This window comes from Mytilus californianus, unplaced genomic scaffold (genome assembly GCF_021869535.1).
Source record: "Mytilus californianus isolate M0D057914Y unplaced genomic scaffold, xbMytCali1.0.p SCAF_3, whole genome shotgun sequence".
NCBI lineage: Eukaryota > Metazoa > Mollusca > Bivalvia > Mytilida > Mytilidae > Mytilus > Mytilus californianus.
The window spans coordinates 86222324-86246081 of NW_026262679.1; the positions used below are offsets into that span (position 1 = coordinate 86222324).

Sequence of the window (23758 nt, forward strand, 5' to 3'; positions counted from 1 at the left end):
ATCTCAAGTAAACAGTGTTACAGAAGATTAGAACTAATTATATATACTTATTGTGTTTTTTAATCAGGTACTTTTACTGTCACATCACCTGCGGCTTCTGGGTAATTCGGCGAGTGCAAATATTGAAAAGTTATTAAAGATAGTAACTTCCACTTCATTACAACTAAATTAGAATTCAGCATCAATAATTGGAGATTTAAAACAATCGATATTTGTTCTTAGTTATAATAATGCTTACAATTTGGAATGTCTGTCAGTATACAACAAACATTGATCTGAATGAGATCTTTTAATTTTACAGTAATTTCTGGATTGGTGGTATCGTTCGATTTTCCATATGTGTTTTGACAGACACGGTAATTTTCTTCAATGGATTTAATCAAGACATGGAAATATTATTTACTCATAAAAACATTTACCAACACCTTACTATAATATTGGTATTATTTATTATCAAAGGTAATTATAATTATCTATTTTGTGAAAATATTATCTTTTTGTTTCTATTTTCGCACGTGTCAGTACGATTTAATATTTTTTGCAGGAACTATTTAAGTAATAAACTATCCTGTTTTCGATATTTTCACTAAGGATTATAATGAATGTTGATTATTGAGTACAATGAAAAGAGGAAGTTTTCAACTAAATTGACTGTCACTCTTCTGGATTTTATTTACGTATGACTTTTTTTTAACACCATGTAACTTAAAACTCGGGATTGTTTTTAATTTCAAAACAAATTTAAGGCTTCTTTGCTTGTTTAGAATTCCGCGGTTTTATGATTTCCTTAAAATGACTTGAACATAAGAAATATGCCGCTTGTATTTAGTATAACACAAAGAGTCATTATTACCACAATGATAACTAATGACACAACAAACCTTGATGTGGTTCATAAGTGTTTCTCCTTTCTCGTTTTTTATATAGATTAGACCGTTGGTTTTCCCGTTTGAATGGTTTTACACTAGTAATTTTTGGGGCCCTTTATAGCTTGCTGTTCGGTGTGAGCCAAGGCTCCTTGTTGAAGACCGTACTTTGACCTATAAAGGTTTACTTTTATAAATTTTGACTTTGATGGAGGGTTGTCTCATTTGCACTCATACCACATCGTCTTATATCTATCTACTAGTTATGCCTTTCAAAATATATTTTACTAAAGTCAAAAAGTTAACATGAAACCTTTGTATTGCGACATAAAGATTCTATGTACTGTAATTCCTGTTGGTCTTCCATGAAGAAATTCTAGATACTATTATGATTCGTTTAGAATTAAGCAAGCTTTTCGACCGAGTAAAATAATGTCCTAACATACCACTTATGTAGGTTCTTTTATTTATGTCGTTGGTGTGCTGTCTCATTGTAATTGACCCCATATCTCCTTTCATTTATAATATAAAGTTACAAATTGAAAAATCGGTACAAACAGGTATTTTCTTAACACGTGTATGTATTGACATGTAGATGTACATGCCCTATAACTAACTTGAATAAAATGTGATTTTGTATTAGGTCATTGAGACAGCAATCCAGTGACAAACAAAAAGAAAAAAACGATCTCTGACAACTTAAACTCAAATGATCATATTAGACTTTGCATTTATTAGAAACAATTTGCAATGTTTTTTAAAACTTATTAATCTGATACATTTGTAATATGATAAAAGAAAATGCCTGTGGTTTTGAATTTCTGAACAATACTTTCAAATAGCTTAATGTTACAAAGTGTATCATTACAAATTATTAATAATGCATATGAATCTTTCTGATAAACCATATTTCCCAATGATGTCTGCATAAGATGTATCACAACAGCAACAGTTTCGTTGAATTCAAATTTGTCAGGCTTAAAATATAAATTGAAGTTTTGATTGTTTATTTCCATTTGCCAAATGTAGCTATCATTTGCTTAAATGTGGTATCAACACATGACCTAAGCTCCAGTAAGTTGACGAAACTTAGTTTGGAATAATTAAGAAGTCGGAATTATATACTTTAAAGATGTTTTAACTATTTAACATATTTAAAATTGATGCCAAATTTACACATGTACAAATGCTGATCTTTTTTTAGCTGAAAGACACATTATTTGATTCTGCCAAATGCTTTCATTTTGTGTAAAAACATCCCAAGATTATTGACATATTACTAGCCCCGCCTTTCAAATAAAATTTGTTCGCGTACTTCGTGCAAACGATTATGCATTTAACTGTATAAATTTATCACAATAAATAAATATCCTATGATATACATGTACAATAATGATTGAAATATGTTAAATAGTTTAATGAATTACATGTATCTACTTTGAAATCCACAACTTTATATGCTAAAAGCAGCTATTGATTTAACGTAGAATAATATTGCCTTTATTGCACAAGACAATTTCGGCCGATGTTGCGTTTTTAAAGTTTTAATTCTGATTCAAAATGTGAACAACGCATATAAAATGTGATGGTTACTTGTTTTCATTTTGTATACAGGAGTAGGTTCGATAAGGCCCTAAAATTGACCCTTTTTTTTAGCTAAAATTTCAAATAAGCAATAAGGATTAATTGACCAATATCACATTGAATCACGATTTTTTTAACTGGAAACATAGAGCGCACTCATCAACAAGACATAACATTTTTCATATCTTGTTTAAATACTTAGTTTTGCGAAGCCAGCGCTCTGTTTCCTAGGACTTATTTGTTAGAAATTCAGACGATTTTGTCAAACACCAACATCTTTATTTTTGGCTTATTTTGGTTCTAAATGTTGACATGGTACGAGAAAAGCTGCACAAAAATAGTTCTATTTATCTTTTTTACGTGTCTTATCATCAACTAGTAAGAAACATCTTTTATCTTTAAACAATGGACTTATTTTTATATTCGGAGCCAAATATGGCCCATACCAAATTTACTCCTTTTCAAAAAAGTATATCATTCCGTAAATCGGTATATTGATACTCAGTGCTATATAATTATATGTTTGTTGTTGAAAACAATTTAGCAAAATTAATGTTTTAATATCTTGAATTTCTTGTTTTACATCGAACGGTATTCAGAATCTAAATAAATTATCTTGTCATAGTAAGCACTAGATGTGGGTTATACGCCAATGAGACAAGAACCAAACACACACATATACATCCAAACGACACATACATGTAAAAACACACATACATAAAATACATCATAGACATCGCAATGTCAAAATACGGGTTTTATCAATAGACAAGCGTCCATACAATATCAAGATATAAATCGCCCAAGAAACATGAGAATAAATCTTACATTGACTTTGAAAGATATGTTATCAACATCGAAAAAAAATAATCGAAAAATCTTCATAGAGGTCAAATAACGCAACTCAGCAAATTCTCTAAATATCAAAAACCAGTCTTAACTACAAAATCCTTAATTATTTAAAAGGTGTTATTGGGTTTATTGGAAACAACTGAGTTATTTCGTGAAACTTATAAATCTGAAAATATGATAAAAGAAAATTTATGTGGTTTCGATTTTCTGAACAATGCTTTTAAATTCTTTTAAATGGTATAATTTTACAGAAGTGTACCATTAGAAAATTTTCTTTTAAACAGAGCACTGGCTTCGAAAAACTAAGTATTTAAATGGTCCATTACCAATATTTTATAATTCAAATAAATCTTTGTGATATGCTGGTCGTATATATATATATATATATATATATATATATATATATATATATATATTTATCATATACTTATAGAAAATAATGGTATAATTGTACCCCATGATAAAACTTATTTGTACATATATTTATTCATTAAATTTAAAGAATTGCCCTAGCCGTGTGGTATGACTTTTGTTATCAACTGCTTCCGGTTTATATCAACTGCTTCCGTTTCATATCAACTGCTTCCGGTTATTATCGCATGCTTTTCTGTAACGTTATCGCATGATAGTTCGACGTCATTCGGCAAATTCCGGAAAATGTACCTAAATGGTACGTTTTTTTTTAGTAGAACATAACAAAGTTGGAGAAAAAGAAAATATTAATAATCAGGAAAATATATTATTAAAAAATACAAAACAAATATTACAACAAATGCATTGTTTCAAAGTTTTAAAAATAGTTTTGTCTGTATGTCTTCTGCTGAAGTATATGATAAAAAGAACATAAGATGTCGTTTTTCATATTAGACCCCTTATCAGCCCATGGTCAAAATCATCCCTGGAGCCTGTCGGCTCTCGGGCTGATAACATGACCTAGGGCTGATAAGGGGTCTGATATGAAAAAGGCCATGTTATAATCTATATATATGGGTTGAATTACATATATCACATCAGTAACAAGAACTATACTGAAGTTTCGAGGATATTCAAATGTAAGGTCAAAAAAATAAATAAGTCTTGATTGTTCATTTTTGCTTACAAAATAAAATAACAGCGAGCTTAGCTATAGCTATTATTTGCTAGAAATAGTATCAAGAGTGGCCAAGTTTTTGTATTTGTTTTACGCCGAGGGTAAAAATCAGTAAGTTGACGAAAAAGTCTAAATGATAAACTGTAAAAAAAAAAACCCAATTCAACATATTAAAATCTGTAAACACTTAGTACATTTTTTATGTTAAAGACAATTAAGAGAATGTTCTAACGTTAAAAAAAACTACGAACGATCACCAGAACCAAACAATTGATCGCTTATCGTTAGGACAATACATAGTGTATATGTCAATAGAATTTAAATTTTGGATTTGAATGACCCTCATAATCTTTTGGATAAATACATTGTTACAGTACTCAAAATTTGACCTAAATCAATCTTAAGCACTAGTCAACTTTAAGCATGATAATCTGATAACACGTAAAAAAAATATTATGTGATGACAAAATATTGTTAGAACCTAGATGTACATACATTAAGTTGTGATACTGTCTAATCTGGTTATAGATTTATGAAACATTTTTTTGAAAATGACAATTAAAAGAAATAATTTAAGAGAAAATGCCCAAACGTCTTTTCTTTAGTTATGAACATAACATTTTTGTACATGTACCGTTATTGAGTTAACGTAGAAGGAGATGTAGAAAAGGGGAAAAAAAGGGGGGGGTACAGTAATGAGAAGTGAACACACGACACAAGCACACAAACGACATTTAACAGTCAGCATACGGGTTTCAACAATGGACAAGTGCCATAGGCGTAGAACGTTTGCACATTTTTACTTGTTACTCGAAAAGACATTTGCGCTCCAAACACTATGGGCATTTGCACTTTAATCATTGATACACCTGAATTAAATTGACCTGACATTTTTTAATTTTAAAAGTAATCTTAACCAAATTTTCTTAAATCGATGAAAGATGTTTCCACAAGTTCCCGTACAAACCACAAAATCAGAAAAAAAATATGCTGGTAAACGATAGGAAAAAAGAAATTTTTATGGATGGAACTTTTCAAATTTTGTCGTAAATTCTTCAAGTGTCCATTCTATTGCAAGTAAATTCCGAGGAACTGTACCATCATAGTTTATAATTTTGTGAAGACCGAAATTTGAATTTTTAACCCACCTGCTGTTTATGTTAACTTTAAAGAAAGAGTCATGGTTGTTATCAGGAATTTACTTCCATCCTCCCTCTTGGAGTGTTGAGTTTTAACATGACATAAGAATGATGGCGAAATATGTAGGCCTGTATATAAATATATGAATGTGTTGTGTTTTTTATATTAAATTATTTTCGAATTTTTCCATGATAACTCAAATATTATATTATGTTGATAAATAAAGCGAAAATGTCCTATAGAAAAAGCGCAAATGTCCTTTTTTAATAGCGCATATGTCCTAAAAATTAAAGCGCAAATGCCCATTTAAAAAGCGCAAATAATGTCCTATCAAAAAGCACAAACATCCCGCGCCGAGTGCCATACAATATATCATGATACAAATCTCCCAGAACTTGTGAAAAGATTTTACTGAAACATTAAAAGATCTGCTTTCAACACCAATAGAATATTTCATTTCTATGAAAAAAGTTTATTTATATTAAATGTGTTGAACCAAACGCATACATCCTTGATACTGTGGTATATAGTGCATGCATGCTAAGGTGATATATAATGATCATGATCACATTGAGAAAGAAAACAAATATATTGAAAAATCATTCATAGAGGTCAAAGAACGCAACTCATCAAGATCTTCAATAAAAATCACGCAAAACTACAGAATCTTCAGTAATCAAGCTATTAATAATATCTAGTTTTGTTGTAGATTTGAGTTTATGTGAGAGTTTTTGATATGTGAATAAACTGCAATGTTTGAATGCTTACTCAAAATAACATTACGTTCAGTTTAAAAATGATGATTCATGATCAATGCGTGCTGTCGAAGTGCTCAAGATTTTTTGGTTACAGATGACGACACCACGATTGCACGCTTAAAATTTAAAACGCTTATTTACAATTCATCACAATATTTGGTTCTTTTAAAATATAAGCTCGCATATTTTTGCGTGTTTTCTTTGTAAGGGCATTTTAAGTAGTTTGTTAAAAAAAAACTTTTACATGTACTTGTAAGGCAGTGCAGTTTTCAAGGGTGTACATGTATAATCGTACTTTAAATTCAGTGTACAGTTTCCCTTTCATGTTTGTAGAATTTAGTTGTACATGCTACAGAAACTTTTTATTCTATACGGTTTTAAATGAAGTCATTTTCAAATAAGAATCGTTTACAATGAAGAGATATATAAAACCTATTTGACATGAGTGTGCTTGATGAGGAACATGTATTCGGTTTAATTTTGATATACTAAAGTGATTTCGATTATAATCAACATACTGAAATACTCATCTTTCAATATTACAAATGTTTTTTAAAAAGTTGCAATGTATTTTTCTTCTTCTATAAATCACATCTTTATTTTACTGTTTCTTGTTTTCGTTATGCTTTATCTCTCAAGTATCTTAAATTTGTATAATTACTTGATTATTCTTTCCACATCACATACGTCTCCTTGTGCCGTGTAAGTTAGAACAAATGGATGTAAGAAAGAAATATGTTTTATTTGAGTCGGTATTCATTAAATCTTTAAAGTATTCTCAAAGGTACAAAGTTTGACATAGCTTTGCAACGGTAATGTGCGCAAGTTTTTTGCGTAATGTAATTGTATTTTAATGTCTCTAACCATATGGTACCTGTGGGAAAACATAAACTAGATACAACGGTATGAAGGAACCAAACAATTACGAAGTCTATTCGTGTTGATGGTATTTTTCTTCGCAAACACTTCTTCCATACATGTTTAAGGCTAACGAGGGATCACTGAAGTTAGTTTTGAATATGATTTATGTATTAAGCACATTTACCATTGTCATTTGAATTTTGCGTAAAGCATTATCTCGAAGTTATGAGTTCTATTTGTTGTAGATCAACATCATTATGGTAAACAATCTAAGCATTTAGACTTGTGTTCAAATTATACAGCTAAATGAAATTTCGATAGTTTGGTATAACATTTCCACAACGATTGGAAGTTACATAGGTACATGTAGAAACACAGTGCATAGTTTTACATAGTTAATCGAATAGCTGGTTAAACTAACCAGACACATTATTATTGTGGTTCTATGTCATGTAGACTTTGCTCCTACGACTGGATGGTATATTTACACATGTATTGACTTTCTTTTAATTTAGGGATCCCTGTAGTAATAATGGTTAGGGTAAGAGTTTTCTATTGGTTTGGGTAAGGTTATGGTTTCTTCTAACTTAGGTATAAAAATAAGTAGATGTGGTATGATTGCCAATGAGACAACTCTCCACAAGAGACCAAATTAAACAGAAATTAGGGTTTGTTTTCAAGGTCAAGGCTACATGTAGGTATGAGTAAGGTTAAGTTTAATCTACCACTTATCTACGTTTCAGATTGATATTGCTGGTGTTGAGATCTGACTGTGCATGCTGGTGTTGAGTTTTCACTGTGCATGCTGGTGTTGAGTTCTCACTGTGCATACTGGTGTTGAGTTCTCACTGCGCATGCTGGTGTTGAGTTCACACTGTGCATACTGGTGTTGAGTTCTCACTGCGCATGCTGGTGTTGAGTTCACACTGTGCATGCTGGTGCTGAGTTCTGACTGTGCATGCTGGTGTTGAGTTGTCCCTGTGCATGCTGGTGTTGAGTTCTGACTGTGCATTCTGGTGTTGTGTTCTCACTGTGCATGATGGCGTTGCATGCTGGTGGTTGTAGTTATTTCACACTGAAATATCTCCGCTTTCCTATAGTTGATATATGACAGTTCATAAACCATTGTGTTTAATTCAGTTATCAGCCTTAAACCTGTTTCACTGTAAATCACTGAATACCAGGAAGAGTGATTTCTATGCTACATGTATCAGTGGTCATAAAACATTTCTTTATAGCTACCATCTTTTTATATCCTGCAAGTACTTCTTGTACAGTTCACGCTTTCGATTTTAAAATCATAAAATGGTGTAGGAAAGATAGAAAATACATCAAGGAGATTCCTTGCTTGCTTTTTCTCTTTTATGAAAATTTCTGAACTGTTTACAAAACAATATCCCAACGCTACTAATTGCAGTTGTATTTTCATATCTAATACAATAGATGTTTTTCATTTATTTTGTTTTTTGTTTCTGCTCTTTTTCCAATCCCCCAAGACTTTTTTTTCTGCTGAGAAAACAGTTATTATAAAGGTCGATGTGAAACAATACACCATATTTCATTATCACTTAATCCCCTAAAGCAGTTTCATAATTTGTATGCATTTATTCCCTTATGAGATGCCATAGTTGCGTGTCAAATGTGTAACACAAATGCAGTAATCAAAATAAATGGCATTTAATTAAATAAATGAAGTATTGACGAAGCAACTTCAAATCTGTTGGTCGGCGTTTATTGGAGTTAGATTGCTGCACTTACATGAACTAATGAAATACGACGGTGTTGAATAATGGTTTTCATAATGTTTATTGCACTGTGTTATACAAATAAATAAAATAAACTGTTGAAAAAGATTACCTTTTTTGCAAGTGCTGGTTTCAAAAAATGCCCTTGTTATTTTTTCATTGACGCTAGGCAAATTTACGTTCAATATTATCAATAAATGTGATTAAATTTTGTAGAACTTTCAAATTATATATAAGCATTTAATTGTTTGAATGTTGAAGTCTTTGTTATTTTAAGTAACAGATAAAGTAGGAGGTAGGGGATTAAGTTTTTTATAAAAGTTTCACCCCATTACATGTTCATTTGTCTTTCCCTGACCCGGAACCTTGTCAGTGATTTTCTATAGTAACTGTTTTTATGTATATATGTGACAGATGACGACGGATATGTTCCAATGCCGAAACCACAATCCCGTCCTCTTTTCTTCGAATGTGACAACACCGAATATATACTTACATAAGCAGCATGGTGGATGCCACATAGGGAGCAGGATCTCATACCCCATAGCACCTGATATCACGCCTAGTTTTGGGTGGGGTTCGTGAAGCTCATTATTTAGTTTTCAATGTTGTGTTTGTGTTTTGTTCTTTATTCGTTTATTTGCCATGGAATTGTTAGTTTGTCTTCGAGGTATGAGTTTTAAAATCACTTTGGTATTTTCTGCCTCTCTTTAACGTTTTTGTTGAAAGTTTTTTTTTTAATATGGGAATTTGTTATCGGCACATTTTTGATACTTTCTGTTAATCAATTCACAACTTCGTAATATTTTTAAAAAACAAATTACACAGTGCATGCAAAATATTTCCTTCCAGTTGTAGATATCGGACAAACGCGATTTTACTATGTTTCATTACATAATAAAATGTATAAGTATTCCTGTAAATCTAATCTACCCTCCTATTGTATTGCCCATTTTGTACAACAGATGAAGATCATTTATCATTTCATGACAATTTTCATGTATCAATTAAAACAAAATATCATGCTTCTTCCATCGAGATAAACTTAAATTGCATTTTCACCAGTTCATTCTAATGAAAATCGATATTTTTTTTATCTATTTTGATTATCTTGCATATAAGAGTCAGCTTTTATCCATTTGTATTTTACCAAAAGACAAGTTTATACTGATAGAGCTGATTGCAGTTCATCGGAATCATCTTAAACTGTCAATCAACATTGATTTATTGGACTCAAACAGTTTTTTGTTGCTTAGTTTACATCTGTGTTAGAGTGGTTTTATTTTTGTTCCAGATATTGAAACATACATTCAATTATCAACATTTGAGCCTACTCTTAAAACTGATGTAATTTCATTCATCCAAATAAGTTTCTTGTACACGAGACGTCCAGTTGTTCCGGATTTTATTTGATGCCCATGAACATTTTTGTAGTAATAAACTGTCTATCAATAGGCAATACACAGCCCTAAATTCAAATGGTTTATTGGGTGCATTGGAAATGAAAACATGTTTGATTTCGAAGCTGAACAAATAAACTAATAAAATCTTTTGATTCGTCATTCAAAATGTAGAACAAAGGTTCCATTTAGTAACATGTTTGTTTACGTGAGCATATCTTGCATGTCGTTTGATTACTGTTTCAAATAAGATTCCTTTGCTTGTTGAAACACACCTTCCCTTCTTAAAATGTTATTTATTATAAAGAGATGTTCCAATATATATATGTTGCCGTACTTACAGTTCAAGACCATTCAGTCTTACACAGTCTAATAACAACTTACCCCCTCGGTGGTCATGTGGTAGCGTAATCGTCTCGAGTGCAGGAGGGGTTCGATCCCTGGACGGGTCAAACCGAAGAATTGAAAGCTGGCATAAGCTGCTTTTTTGCATAAAATACTGCATTTTCGTGCAGTGGCAAAGGCTGGTCGGCTCGGAGTTACCTTGTGAACTAACACGTTAACAATCCGACTCAATATGTCAGTCTAGAACAAAGTAGGGTTCATTTTTTCAGTTTAAGTCCTGACATGCATGTTGTATTTGCTATTGGACGTTGAACACAAATCATGATTCCTTTCATTCATCTGACTTGATACATGTATGTTGTATTTGCTATTGGACGTCGAACACAAATCATTCCTTTCATTCATCTGACTTGATACATGTATGTTGTATTTGCTATTGGACGTTGAACACAAATCAATCCTTTCATTTATCTGACTTGATACATGTATGTTGTATTTGCTATTGGACGTTGAATACAAATCATTCCTTTCGTTCATCTGACTTGATTCATGTATGTTGTATTTGCTATTGGACGTTGAACACAAATCATTCCTTTCATTCATCTGACTTGATACATGTATGTTGTATTTGCTATTGGACGTTGAGCACAAATCATTCCTTTCATTCATCTGACTTGATACATGTATATTGTATTTGCTATTGGACGTTGAACACAAATCATTCCTTTCATTCATCTGACTTGATACATGTATGTTGTATTTGCTATTGGACGTTGAACACAAATCATTCCTTTCATTCATCTGACTTGATACATGTATGTTGTATTTGCTATTGGACGTTGAACACAAATCATTCCTTTCATTCATCTGACTTGATACATGTAATAGCGACCAGAAGTATAAAATCTGATAACTTTACGCTAGTGATGAATAGTATCTGTTATACCGAAATGACCAGTTGTGTATTTGTTTTTTGGTTAGTTGCATTCAGTAATTTCAGTATTATAATAGATGAGTACATGAATCAATAGTACAAGGAAAAAACTGGAATGAATAGTAGCAATAGGGTCGTGGAAGATTGAACATATGAAAGTATTTTTTTTTACTCTCAAAAAATGAAAACTTTTTACATTTTCGGACCTTAAAATCATATACCCCGGTATCTTCGTATACAATATAGATCAAAAGGAACAATGCCTATATTGCTGTACTTCATCGTACAACGATGATTTCAAAGAACCCCAAAATGTACACGTAGATCAAGCCATCACCTTTCGTTGACTTAAGTGGCACTACGAGAAGACAACCAAAGACAAACCACTGCATATGTCCTTGAAGAAACACATGCCAGGGTTTTCAATAACTATATATTCAGAATTAAGTTCAAATATCGTGTACAATATTCAAACAAGTAGTGAAAGGATTGTCAACTGTACCATATGATTAAGGGTGAAATACTTGATGCAATGCTCTTGTAAGAAGTCGTTCAGTGGACCCATTTTTCGCACCGATTGTTAATCGCGTAAGGTCACTGTTTAATCTTTAGTTTAAGTATTATGTCTATCGGAAAACGTTCGGTAATTAATCACAAAAACCGCAATTTATCCCATTAATCTCTTATTATATGAGGATCCAGTAAACCCACCCTGTAATACCCTCCACAATTGACACATGGACACAACACTGCTTCTTCTCTGCCTCCCTGTAGGATACAGTGGCCGAGTGGAATATAAAGCAGTGTAGAAAGTAAACATTATGATGTATAAATACAAAGTCAGGTTTGGGCAAACTAACCACAGTTTATGTTAATGCAAAATTCAAATTCATACAAGGCAATAATAATCATGACTAGTGATGATCTAGAATTGAATAAAAGATAAGCCAAACTGTGGTTCTCCACAGAAAATTCTAAATACTGTGGAACATTACTATTAAACTACATCATTAATTCACAACATAACAGTATGCATAACAATGAAATGTACATTATACAAATAATTAAAGTAACCCTTTATTAACATGCAAAAATAAAAAACCTAAAAACGCCAAGGGTGTGAAGGGTGGGAAAGGAGATGCCAATATTATGAAATGCTAAAAACGATGTTTACTGCTGCAAGCCAAATTTTTGAAAGCCCAAAAGATGCTGGGATGCAAGCTGAGCTTTGGATGATTTTAATCTGATTGGTCTAGAAAAATGCCGGGAAATATGAATAGCTAGATTTGATCGGTCAACAATAAATTCCAGACACAACAGATTAAAATATCGAGAGATCTGATTGGCTACTTAGTTAAACAAACGAAAGCGAGGTGCAGGAGTTATAACTAGAACAATACGAAACTAACAGCAAACATATATAACAATTAATAATGTATTTAATTTAAATACTCCCATTAATCTCTTATTATATGAGGATCCAGTAAACCCACCCTGTAATACCCTCCACAATTGGCACATGGACACAGCACTGCTTCTTCTCTGCCTCCCTGTAGGATACAGTGGCCGAGTGGAATATAAAGCAGTGTAGAAAGTAAACATTATGATGTATAAAAACAAAGTCAGGTTTGGGCAAACTAACCACAGTTTATTTTAATGCAAAATTCAAATTCATACAAGGCAATTATAATCATGACTAGTGATGGTCTAGAATTGAATAAAAGATAAGCCAAACTGTGGTTCTCCAAAAATTAATTCAGAATTAAGTTCAAATATCGTGTACAATATTCAAACAAGTAGTGAAAGGATTGTTAACTGTACCATATGATTAAGGGTGAAATACTTAATGAAATGCTCTTGTAAGAAGCCATTTGGACCCATTTTTCGCACCGATTGTTAATCGCGTAAGGTCACTGTTTAATCTTTAGTTTAAGTATTATGTCTATCGGAAAACGTTCGGTTATTAATCACAAAAAACCGCAATTTATTCCCAAACATACATGCATAATTTCTGATTTGTGAGAATACTTATATTTGTGAAGAACTTTTATGTCTGGTTTACGAATCAGACTATCTTCTATCTATTTTGTACATATCATTGGTATCATTGTTAGATATTAACAGTTGTAAAGAAGGAGAAAACAAAACAGTTGAAAGGAAGAATAAAGCAACTGTTACAGAAATTATAATATAGAGCTGCGCCATGAACGCATGATACGTCTGTCGCTTTTTCAACAGATAAAGTTCCATAACTCCTCAATGTCATATCAGAAATTTATCCAAAAAAAAAAACTAAAGGTAGCTTATTTTAATAGATATAAACCAGTCACCAAAATTTCATGAAAACTGCTCAAAGCACTTTTGAGATGTCCGAAAACTGGAAAATCCCCTTTTTTATGAATAAAATCCCATAACTCGAAACGTAAAATCTAAAATTTATAAAAATCGAAAGGGAGCTTAAGTCAATAGATATAAAGAATTCACCAAAGTTTCATTAAAACTACTCAAAGCAATTTTGAGTTATTGTCCGAAAACTGGAAAATCCCCCTTTTTAATGAATAAAACCCCATAACTCAAAAACGTAAAATCTAAAATCTATGAAAATCAAAAGGGAGCTTACGTCAATAGATATAAACAATTCGCTAAAACTGCATGCAATTTGGTTAAAGCATTTTTGAGTTATCATCCGACATGTTGCCGACGAACGGACGGACGGACGGACAACGGTTTACCATAATACGTCCCGTAAACGGGCGTATAAAAATGAATAGGCAAAAATCAAACCGGTAACGGCAACTGTTTGACGGGCTATTTAGCTAAAAAATTACAAGGGAAAAGAGATAACTTATTAATGATTTGTAAATATGATCTATATAAATGATATACAAGGAAATAACCTCATTGTTTCCTACTGTCACGTTGGATAAAAATGGTACAAATTCCAATACATAACGAATCCACCAAAAAAAAACTCTTAAGACCAATACAATATACAGGTTTATTCTCAAATAACATAATATTTTTTATTTTAATATTTAAATATTTTTTATTATATGTTATGGTAATCTGGGTTATTGAAATATTAATGCAGCTCTATTGAGTAGAGTTTTTTGTCATAAAATATCTTTTGTTGTACTTATGGTCCTTATCCGTTATATCCCCCGACCGTGCGAGGGCTGTAAAGCCAGTTTAGGTGGTTAAACACTTCCATCATCATCCGTTATATCAGCTCGTCACAGTTTTTATCAAGTTTTGGATTTTTCAGATATGGATTCGAGCATCACTGAGGATGCATTCGAGCATCTAATGCAGTAATTTTATGGGAATCGAGTGTATAAATATTTATGAAACACTAAAAACTTCAATTATATATATCAGCATATATATATGAATTATATGACTGATAAACATTTTAAGTGGTAGACCTGGGGTATGGGAGACAACTCTTACAAATGTATTTGAGTTGAACAGGTAGAAAATTACCATTCATACATGAAATACTTTTAAAAAAGTTTTTGGAACGACTATTGTGTCTTGCCATCATTTAGGTAAAAGCTTGGTAAATTTGGGGAAAATTGAATTGGACAAAATGGATTGTATAATGAAGTTGAAAAGTTTTGTGCTAAGCTATTGGTAAATAGACTGTACTTAACTGGATGTCTTTGGTTTTTAAATACAAACGGCAATATTCTAAAAGATATGATATAAACAATAATTGTGTTAGCATTTTTTCAAGGAATTAAACGACAATTTTTTTCTGGCAAAGTTTGAAAAATAAATGTGTTATCTGAGCTGTCCAAATTTTTCGCCTTATCAATAATTTTAAGCCATTCATTTACATTCAGGCTACAAATATTACCATGACATTTCAGATTTGCTTTAAAACATATTTCTACTACACATTTTAACAGTTGTGAGTATTCCTAATGAGAACAAGTGCAAAAACAGACGATTATATATGCCTACTAGTCTTGTAGGCCTTTTTCGGGGTACACCAAAACTGGTCATATTCAATATACCCTAAACATAAAATGCAACGGTGAATTTCAACAAGGCTTTGACAGATGATGCATGGACCCTACTATTTCAATGGACAGGTGTAAATATAAGAAAATTAAAACGAGAGGAAAATTTTGGGGTTACCATGACCTACCCCCTTGAATAGCTCTAAAAAAAATTATGGAATCTATGATTGTACTTTTATACCCTGCTCCGAAAGAGGGGGATACATTAATAATGTTTACTCCTGTTTGTTTGTCCGTCCTTTCTAAGAAATTTCCGTTCCATTATTCTAAAGAACTATAAACAAAGCTCCCTGAAATTCGGTATCAGACTGAATTTTCAGATTCATCGCTCATCAACTTTCTGTTTACCGAAAAATACATTCTTTTTCTAGGGAACTATAAGTAAGAGCTAGCTTCATGAAATTTGTAATCAGACTTTGTTTGTATGAGCATGTTATACCATGTGACGCGTTTTCAGATTCGTCGCTCATCAACAACCTGTTTACCGAAAGTACCCCTGCTTCTGTACTTAATATGTCTATCCGTACGTTTCATGAAATTTGCGTCTTATTTTTCTCAAGAACTAAAAGCTTCCTGAAAAACGGTTTTAGGCTTTGTGTGGGCAGGTTATTATACTTTGTGATGCGTTTATAGTTTCATCGCTCATCAACTTCCTGTATACCAAACAAAAAATGCTTATATATTCTAACACATAATATGCCATGTATGATTTTTTTGTCGCATTTTTCTATGTTACTACAAATAAGAGCTTCATGCAATATTTTATTATGCTTTACTGTGTGATGCTGTTTCGGAATCATTGCTCATCTACGTTCTGTTTACCGAATACTTATAAAACTCTATCACATAATGGTTATAAATTAAATTTCAGTTGCGTTTGTCTAGGTAACCATCAATAAGAGCATCATGAAATTTGTAAGCAGGCTTCATGTGAACATGTTATACATGTTATCTTATTAACAGAGTATGTTTAGCGGGGTATCATAAGTGAACAATAACTAACAGTTCAACTTTTATGTAAATATCCACAAAGTTTTATTTTGAGTTTTCAAAAGATTGTTCTACATTATATAGTGTATATATTGATAAACGCAAATACAAGCTTCTTTTCCTTGGTTGAGAAAAAAATCATAAGTTATTAAGAATCACATTGATTCTAATGACAAATACATCAATGTAAAAATTATCTAAATGCTGAACATTTTTATCGATAGCATATTTGTTGAGTGCGGTAGATTTATATTCCACCAGACGGTATTTTAATTATATGCCTAATTGTTCTTGTATTCATATAAAACATATTAAGAGACAAGAAAAATACGTTTCCAGAAAAATTCTTTACTATTTTTTCAAATATATCTATGATGTCTTTCACTCAATGATTCATTTAGTAAGTACTTGCATCTAATTTATCCTAGCGAATAAAAAAATAAGGATGCTGCAGAGATATGTTTCCTATCTAGAATTTGTTTAAATTAATGCTGATTGAGCAGTCCAAATTTCCCGCCTTTCATCCCGGTCGATCCCTATTACAGGACCAACCTATTGCATTCATTATTAATTTGCTCTCGTCCTAACCATGTAAGTATTTGCTTGTGAACGTGAACCAATTTAATCAACAATCAATCAATCTTAACTATGAATCTAGTAGGATCGATAACAAACGCGATTATTTCAGTTTTACTATATTGTCAACTTCACATTTTAGTACCATTTCCCCAGTCTATGGACAGTATGGATTTTATATACAACCATCATACCTTTACTTTTGTCATTTATAACGCCATACGTCAAAGATCGATGACAGAATTTGAAAATTGTTGCTGTAAAAATATAAAATATTCGAAACATTTGATACTTGTAATGTTTCTTTCATGATATAATTTCATTACTTTACTGATAAACCCTTACAATTTCAACCACATTTCTTTGCCAAAATACGTTTTCTTTAAACTTTTATGTTGATATACACATATTTAAACACTGAATTAATGCTTTATTCTCATAAACAAAATGTTACAGAGAACATACTACATATAAACAATAAAAGAACATGACACACTTGTGTGAAATAAGTCATAAAGAATGGTAATAGATATAATTATTGCTGTTTTAACATGTCTAGCCATTTTGTTAGGTACTAGTATGTCATAAAGCATATTTTAAAGTTGTATGTTATGTTAACGAGTTTCTAAAATAGAAAAGTAATAAAAATTCACGACATTTCAAAATTACATTTGTCGGTTTATTAAATGATAATAATCAATTCAAACGAAAATTCATTATCCAGTAATTAGCAATCTCTAGTGTCTAGCAATTTGTCAGTTTCACTTTCATGAAACAAATAATATTTCTTTCGTCAAAAAATCATGTCATCAAAAATAGTAATAACTAACAAAAATGCACTAATAAGTCTTTAAACTCTTCAATAATGTAATCCCTTCGGTGTATGTGGGCCATAAATCTTACACATATTCCGTTGCTTTTTTCAATACTTAAAATGTCAACTATATCAAGCGAATAATAAACAAAGCTTATCAATTAATGTCTTTGACAAATACATTTCAATAAAACATCGCATATCTATAATTTTTCGTTTTCGTGACATTCAAATCTATAGGTCAACATACGGTCATTATTGATTATACAAGTGACTCTAATATCTATTATAGAATATGTCAAGCTCCAAATTATCACGAGACTAGACAATTTGTAAACGAATTCAAATCGCCCATTAATAAAAGATTCCCTAATGAACAAAAAATGAAATGAAAACATTACAATAATTAATTGAGGTCCTCTCTAAAGAGAAACATATCAAAAAGACTAAATTAAACTAGTTCGCAACCGTCTACTTTTAAATGAAAAATAATATAATATTAAGGGCTATCAAAACAACAAGTAAAAAAAGACATGCAGATAATACCAATAACCAAAAGCAAAATCATCAATGGAAAACTAGTCCACAAAGCACGCCAAAGAAAACCAATTAGTAAGCATGGGGACCGAAATAGACATTGGGAGGGGGCGAAACAGTTACACAGGAAGGGTAAGCAGTTTCGGCCCACTATTGGTACGCCGACTTCCGGCTGATGAAAATTGAAAACCTGACGATAAGTCCTATTTTTATGACATACAAGAAGGGAGAATGACGGAATTGTGGCTACGACTAAAGGAAAGTATAGTTGGTAAACAATCGAATAATAAGTGTACAGAAAAACGCACCAATAACTAGTCCAGAATTACACACTTTACTTTTTGTATTAAAGCTATTTGTGCAGCAAGAAGTATATTAAAGGGAAGAAAACATGAACTCACCCACAAGAATGTCTCAAATATTTGATTAATATACTAAACAAAGATCCATAAAAAGTAATATAGTAGATTTTCTGAAACGTACATCGTTTCTTTATTCTCATTTAACATATCAGTGCGGTAATCTTCAAACGATCCGTCGTCAAATCACTTTTTCATTTAAATACAGACAAAATTTTTAAAAAAATCGACTAGACAAGTTTGTGCATCCTTTCGGAATTAATAGTGTTATGTGATTTATTCCGAATGTAGAATAAGTAATGAACTGACTCGATCAAAGCGTGTGCAGAAAATGTATTTGTAATGTCTCGTGCATAAATTTAACATCCCTCAAAAGATTAAAAAAAACTTTATTGCTTTTTAACGTGATTGTATTTTATAAAACGCAATGCTGCCATTAACGTTTGACATTTGATCAAGGACTCTTGTCACTGAAGAAGCAAATCGGCTTGAAAACGATGTAAGGTTAGTTACATGTATTAACACAGATAATCGGCTTCAACAGGTTAATATGATCAGAGAATATCTGGAAAATACTTTAATTAAAAAGTTCACAAATATACTAGGAATTTTGTATATAAAAACCATGATACATAATTCTAAAAATAAAAACTGTGTAACAACCATATATTGTCAGTACAATTAAATCGTCTTTGTAATCTTGGCTACTTAGTAAGAAATGAAATCTTAATCCGATTATAACATATTCTGTATTAAAGAATCTCTTGAAAGGTTGTTACTGCTTACAATGAAGCTACTGAACCACAGATTCTTCATTGTAATATCGGACGTGTTTCTATGGCCATTGTTTCGCACACATTTCGTAGTTTATTTGCCATTTACAAAACGACTGAGCGAAGCACTCATTTTTACTACAGTTTTTATTGTGGTTCATGTTTAGCATTTTTTTATAATTTTCCTGCGTAATGATAAGTATACAAAACAATGAGATGTGATATAATTACCAATAAGACAAGGGTAACTATACACTAAAATCCAAATGGCACGAATATAAGCAACTATGGGTCATCGTGCGGCCTTTAACAATGAGCAAAATCCATACTGTATAGTCAGCGATAAGTTCCTGACATGACAAAATGTTGAACAATACAAACGAAAAAAATAATGTCCTAATTTGAGACAAAACAATTATAAACGAAAATCAAATGGACAACCGACACTTATGTCGTTGTTTGTGCTCTCATTTTGTCCTTTTCCGTTATTTCATGACGTGTTTCATTCTTGGATTTGTTATTATTGGTTGATCCTTTATGTCCTCTTATTTCTTTAAAGGTTACTTCTCACAAATTTGTTCTTTCGTGTTAAATATAATTGTTTTAAAAATATTAGATAATAGTATTTATTAGATATAAGAAGATGTGGTATGAGTGCAAATGAGACAACTCTCCATCCAAGTCAAAATTTATAAAAGTAAACCTTTATAGGTCAAAGTACGGCCTTCAACACGGAGCCTTGGCTCACACCGAACAGTAAGCTATAAAGGGCCCCAAAAATTACTAGTGTAAAACCATTCAAACGGGAAAACCAACGGTCTAATCTATATAAAAAATATTTATATTTGTTTTCCTATTTCGATTAATTTCTTGATTTCTTTACTTTTTATTTGTCATTTTATTGTTATAATTTCAGTTTGGTTATTTATTCTGTATATTGAAGTTATACAACCCAGTAACATAAATACATAAGTAATAGTTGAAAAAGAGCTACATTTGTACATTCATTGCCCTAGTTTTTTCACCATAAGGAAATAGTCTCAATTCCACACAGATGAATATATCTTGAAATCATTTAAGAACTTACTGTTGCTGTTTTTTTTAATTACACGTCGCTAATAAGTACATTACAACTAAGCTATCAGAGTAACACCTACGTTTTTTTAAATTTTCCCTTATAAATTTGTCCGAATCTTAAACATTTCTATTCTATCTACATGGCTAAATAAGAGGCAAGTAAAAATGTAGGCTTGGTTTACTCTCAGTAACTTACTATTTTCTGTGCGATGCAACATTTAATAAAGATAACAAAAACATTACAAACATCTCCAAACAAACACACATCTAGCTATTCTACAATTATTACATTAATATAATATAATGTAAATAATGTACTATGCAGAACATGTTGTACTTGAAGTTACTGTGAGCACCTCGATACATACTATACAAGTATCGGACTTATATATGACTATAGAACCCCACCCGTAATAGCGCCAAGGAAATATCCGTGCAATACTAACACAAAGACCTCGATACATGCTATACAAGTATCGGACTTGTATATGACTATAGAACCCCACCCGTAATAGCGCCAAGGAAATATCCGTGCAATACTAACACAAAGACCTCGATACATACTATACAAGTATCGGACTTGTATATGACTATAGAACCCCACCCGTAATAGCGCCAAGGAAATATCCGTGCAGTGCTAACACAAAAACCTCGATACATACTATACAAGTATCGGACTTGTATATGACTATAGAACCCCACACGTAATAGCGCCAAGGAAATATCCGTGCAGTGCTAACACAAAAACCTCGATACATACTATACAAGTATCGGACTTGTATATGACTATAGAACCCCACCCGTAATAGCGCCAAGGAAATATCCGTGCAGTGCTAACACAAAAAACCTCGATACATACTATACAAGTATCGGACTTGTATATGACTATAGAACCCCACCCGTAATAGCGCCAAGGAAATATCCGTGCAGTGCTAACACAAAAACCTCGATACATACAATACAAGTATCGGACTTATATATAACTATAGAACCCCACCCGTAATAGCACCAAGGACCGTGCAATACTAACATAAAGACTTCTAATTAGATACTAAATAAATCAAACTAGGAAAAACTAGTTCCGCAGTTTCTAAAGATAGAAATAGAAAAGGGAAAATCCAAATATAACGGAATAGAAATAAATATACTTCAGTATACTCAAGAATAATTTTATACTTCTGAGTTTATAGATTAAGCAAAAACAACCTATATTCAGTTCTGTAAAATCAATGGTAATATCCATTATCCAGTATATCTGAACAAAACTAATATTGCTCAATTATTATTTGAATAAAGATTAATTTTGTATGTCTTTATTGTTATTTCATGTTGGAAACGAAATGGAAAAATAAAGGAAGTAATAAAATAAATTTATTGACATTTCTAACCAAGTATATTATGTGTAGTAATTATGTGTGATAATTGTAACAAGAAAATCTTCATTTCGCTCAATTACTCAACCTACATTGCACAAGATATATATTAACTTCGTGCAATCTATATCAGATTATCAAATACCAAAGAAGTTCGTTTCGGGGATAATTCCATCATTTTGGCATTTTCCAAACTGTCAATAAGAAGTCACAAAATGCAATTATGTAGTATATCGTCACTTATAAACAGAATAAGGTATGCAAATGTGATTTGATTCTTTAAAACATGGTTTTCAAAAGGTTTTTTTCTGAATATATGGTGCATGCTATTCACGTATTTAGTGTTGACAAATATGCTGTATTGCAGGAGAGAATAAAGTTCTATAAACGCTATCATAATTAGGTACGCCCCTTTAAGCGTAAACATTTTATACAAATAACGAGCAATCATTGATCAAAATGTATACGCAAAGATGTTAAAGGGGCACTAGCTGTCAAATTCATGTTCACCGATTTGACTGAAATTCTCATATTAGATTTATAAAGATGTAAAACAATTAAAAAGTTTTAAATAAACAATTTACAGGGCATGGGCTCGATAATATGTAGCTTCGTTTCGTGTGTATTTTAGTCTAGACGCCATCTAATTAACTATCGATATGACCCCGAAAACAACCGACAGTCACATGACACGATATAAACATAAACATAAATACCAATAGATATATGGACCTCGTGCAAATGGATTTTTCTATGTCTGTTTGATTTCAATTTTAAGGTTAAAAAAATAAGTTAATTTTCGATTTTACCTGTATAAGAATGGTTTTTTTTTGTGGATCGAATCAGTCAATCAAATGATTTACCTTTGTTTCACTTTCAATGTTGACATTCTTTTCTTTTAATAGCCTAACACGCATCAATCATGCATAATCCATCTCTAGCTAAGGGGTTAAATTGAAGTTCACATGAATACGGATTCCAAGAGGTCGAATTATTCACTTGCAATGAGGGTCAATACAAAGTGCAACGGATTTGTTCTTATTTAAAAATATTATCTTGTCAACAATATCTCAAATTTGTTAGGTAGCTAATAGCCTTGCTGATGAAAATATAAGCTCTGACGGTACAGAGGTGGGGGAGTGACTCAGATTAGCTAAAAGCTTAAGTGTTATCCTTGGAACAACGTGATGCTCTTGTTCATATATCCTACATGTACCTCTGTTTATAGGAGTTAAACGCAAATCCTATCTTGATTTTTATTAATTTTGAATAATATTTAATTTCCTGGGAGGTGCTCTCAATAAAAATATTTTTTGTTTAAACTCAAGAAAGCAACAACATTCTAACAGGAAACCGATTAGTCGAGTATCATTGTGGTAATCGATACTCGGTACTACCGAGCAATACTCGAGTACTCGAGTACTCGTTGACATCCCTAGTTCAAATATATAATTGATTGATTGATTGATTGATTGATTGATCGATTGGGGTTTAACGCCACTTTCAACACTATTGTGCTATTTCGTGGAGGTCAGTTTTTATTGGTGGAGGAAGCCGGAGTGCCCGGAGAAAACCATAGAATATATATAAAAAATTCGGTAAACAGGAAGTTGATATTCGACGAATTGGATACCGCATCACAGACAATGTTCACAAGTA

At 31.7% G+C, this 23758-nt stretch overlaps 1 protein-coding gene across 1 annotated transcript in view; it reads left to right on the top strand.

Moving 5' to 3' along the window:
• Positions 1-270: 270 nt before the first annotated feature.
• LOC127735297 (lachesin-like) overlaps positions 271-23758 on the top strand; it is a 45771-nt gene continuing 22283 nt past the window's right edge. The window contains exon 1 of the mRNA XM_052245424.1: positions 271-459. Coding sequence (XP_052101384.1) covers positions 387-459 — 73 coding nt within the window. The 5' untranslated portion in view covers positions 271-386. The remainder of the gene's footprint in view (positions 460-23758) is intronic.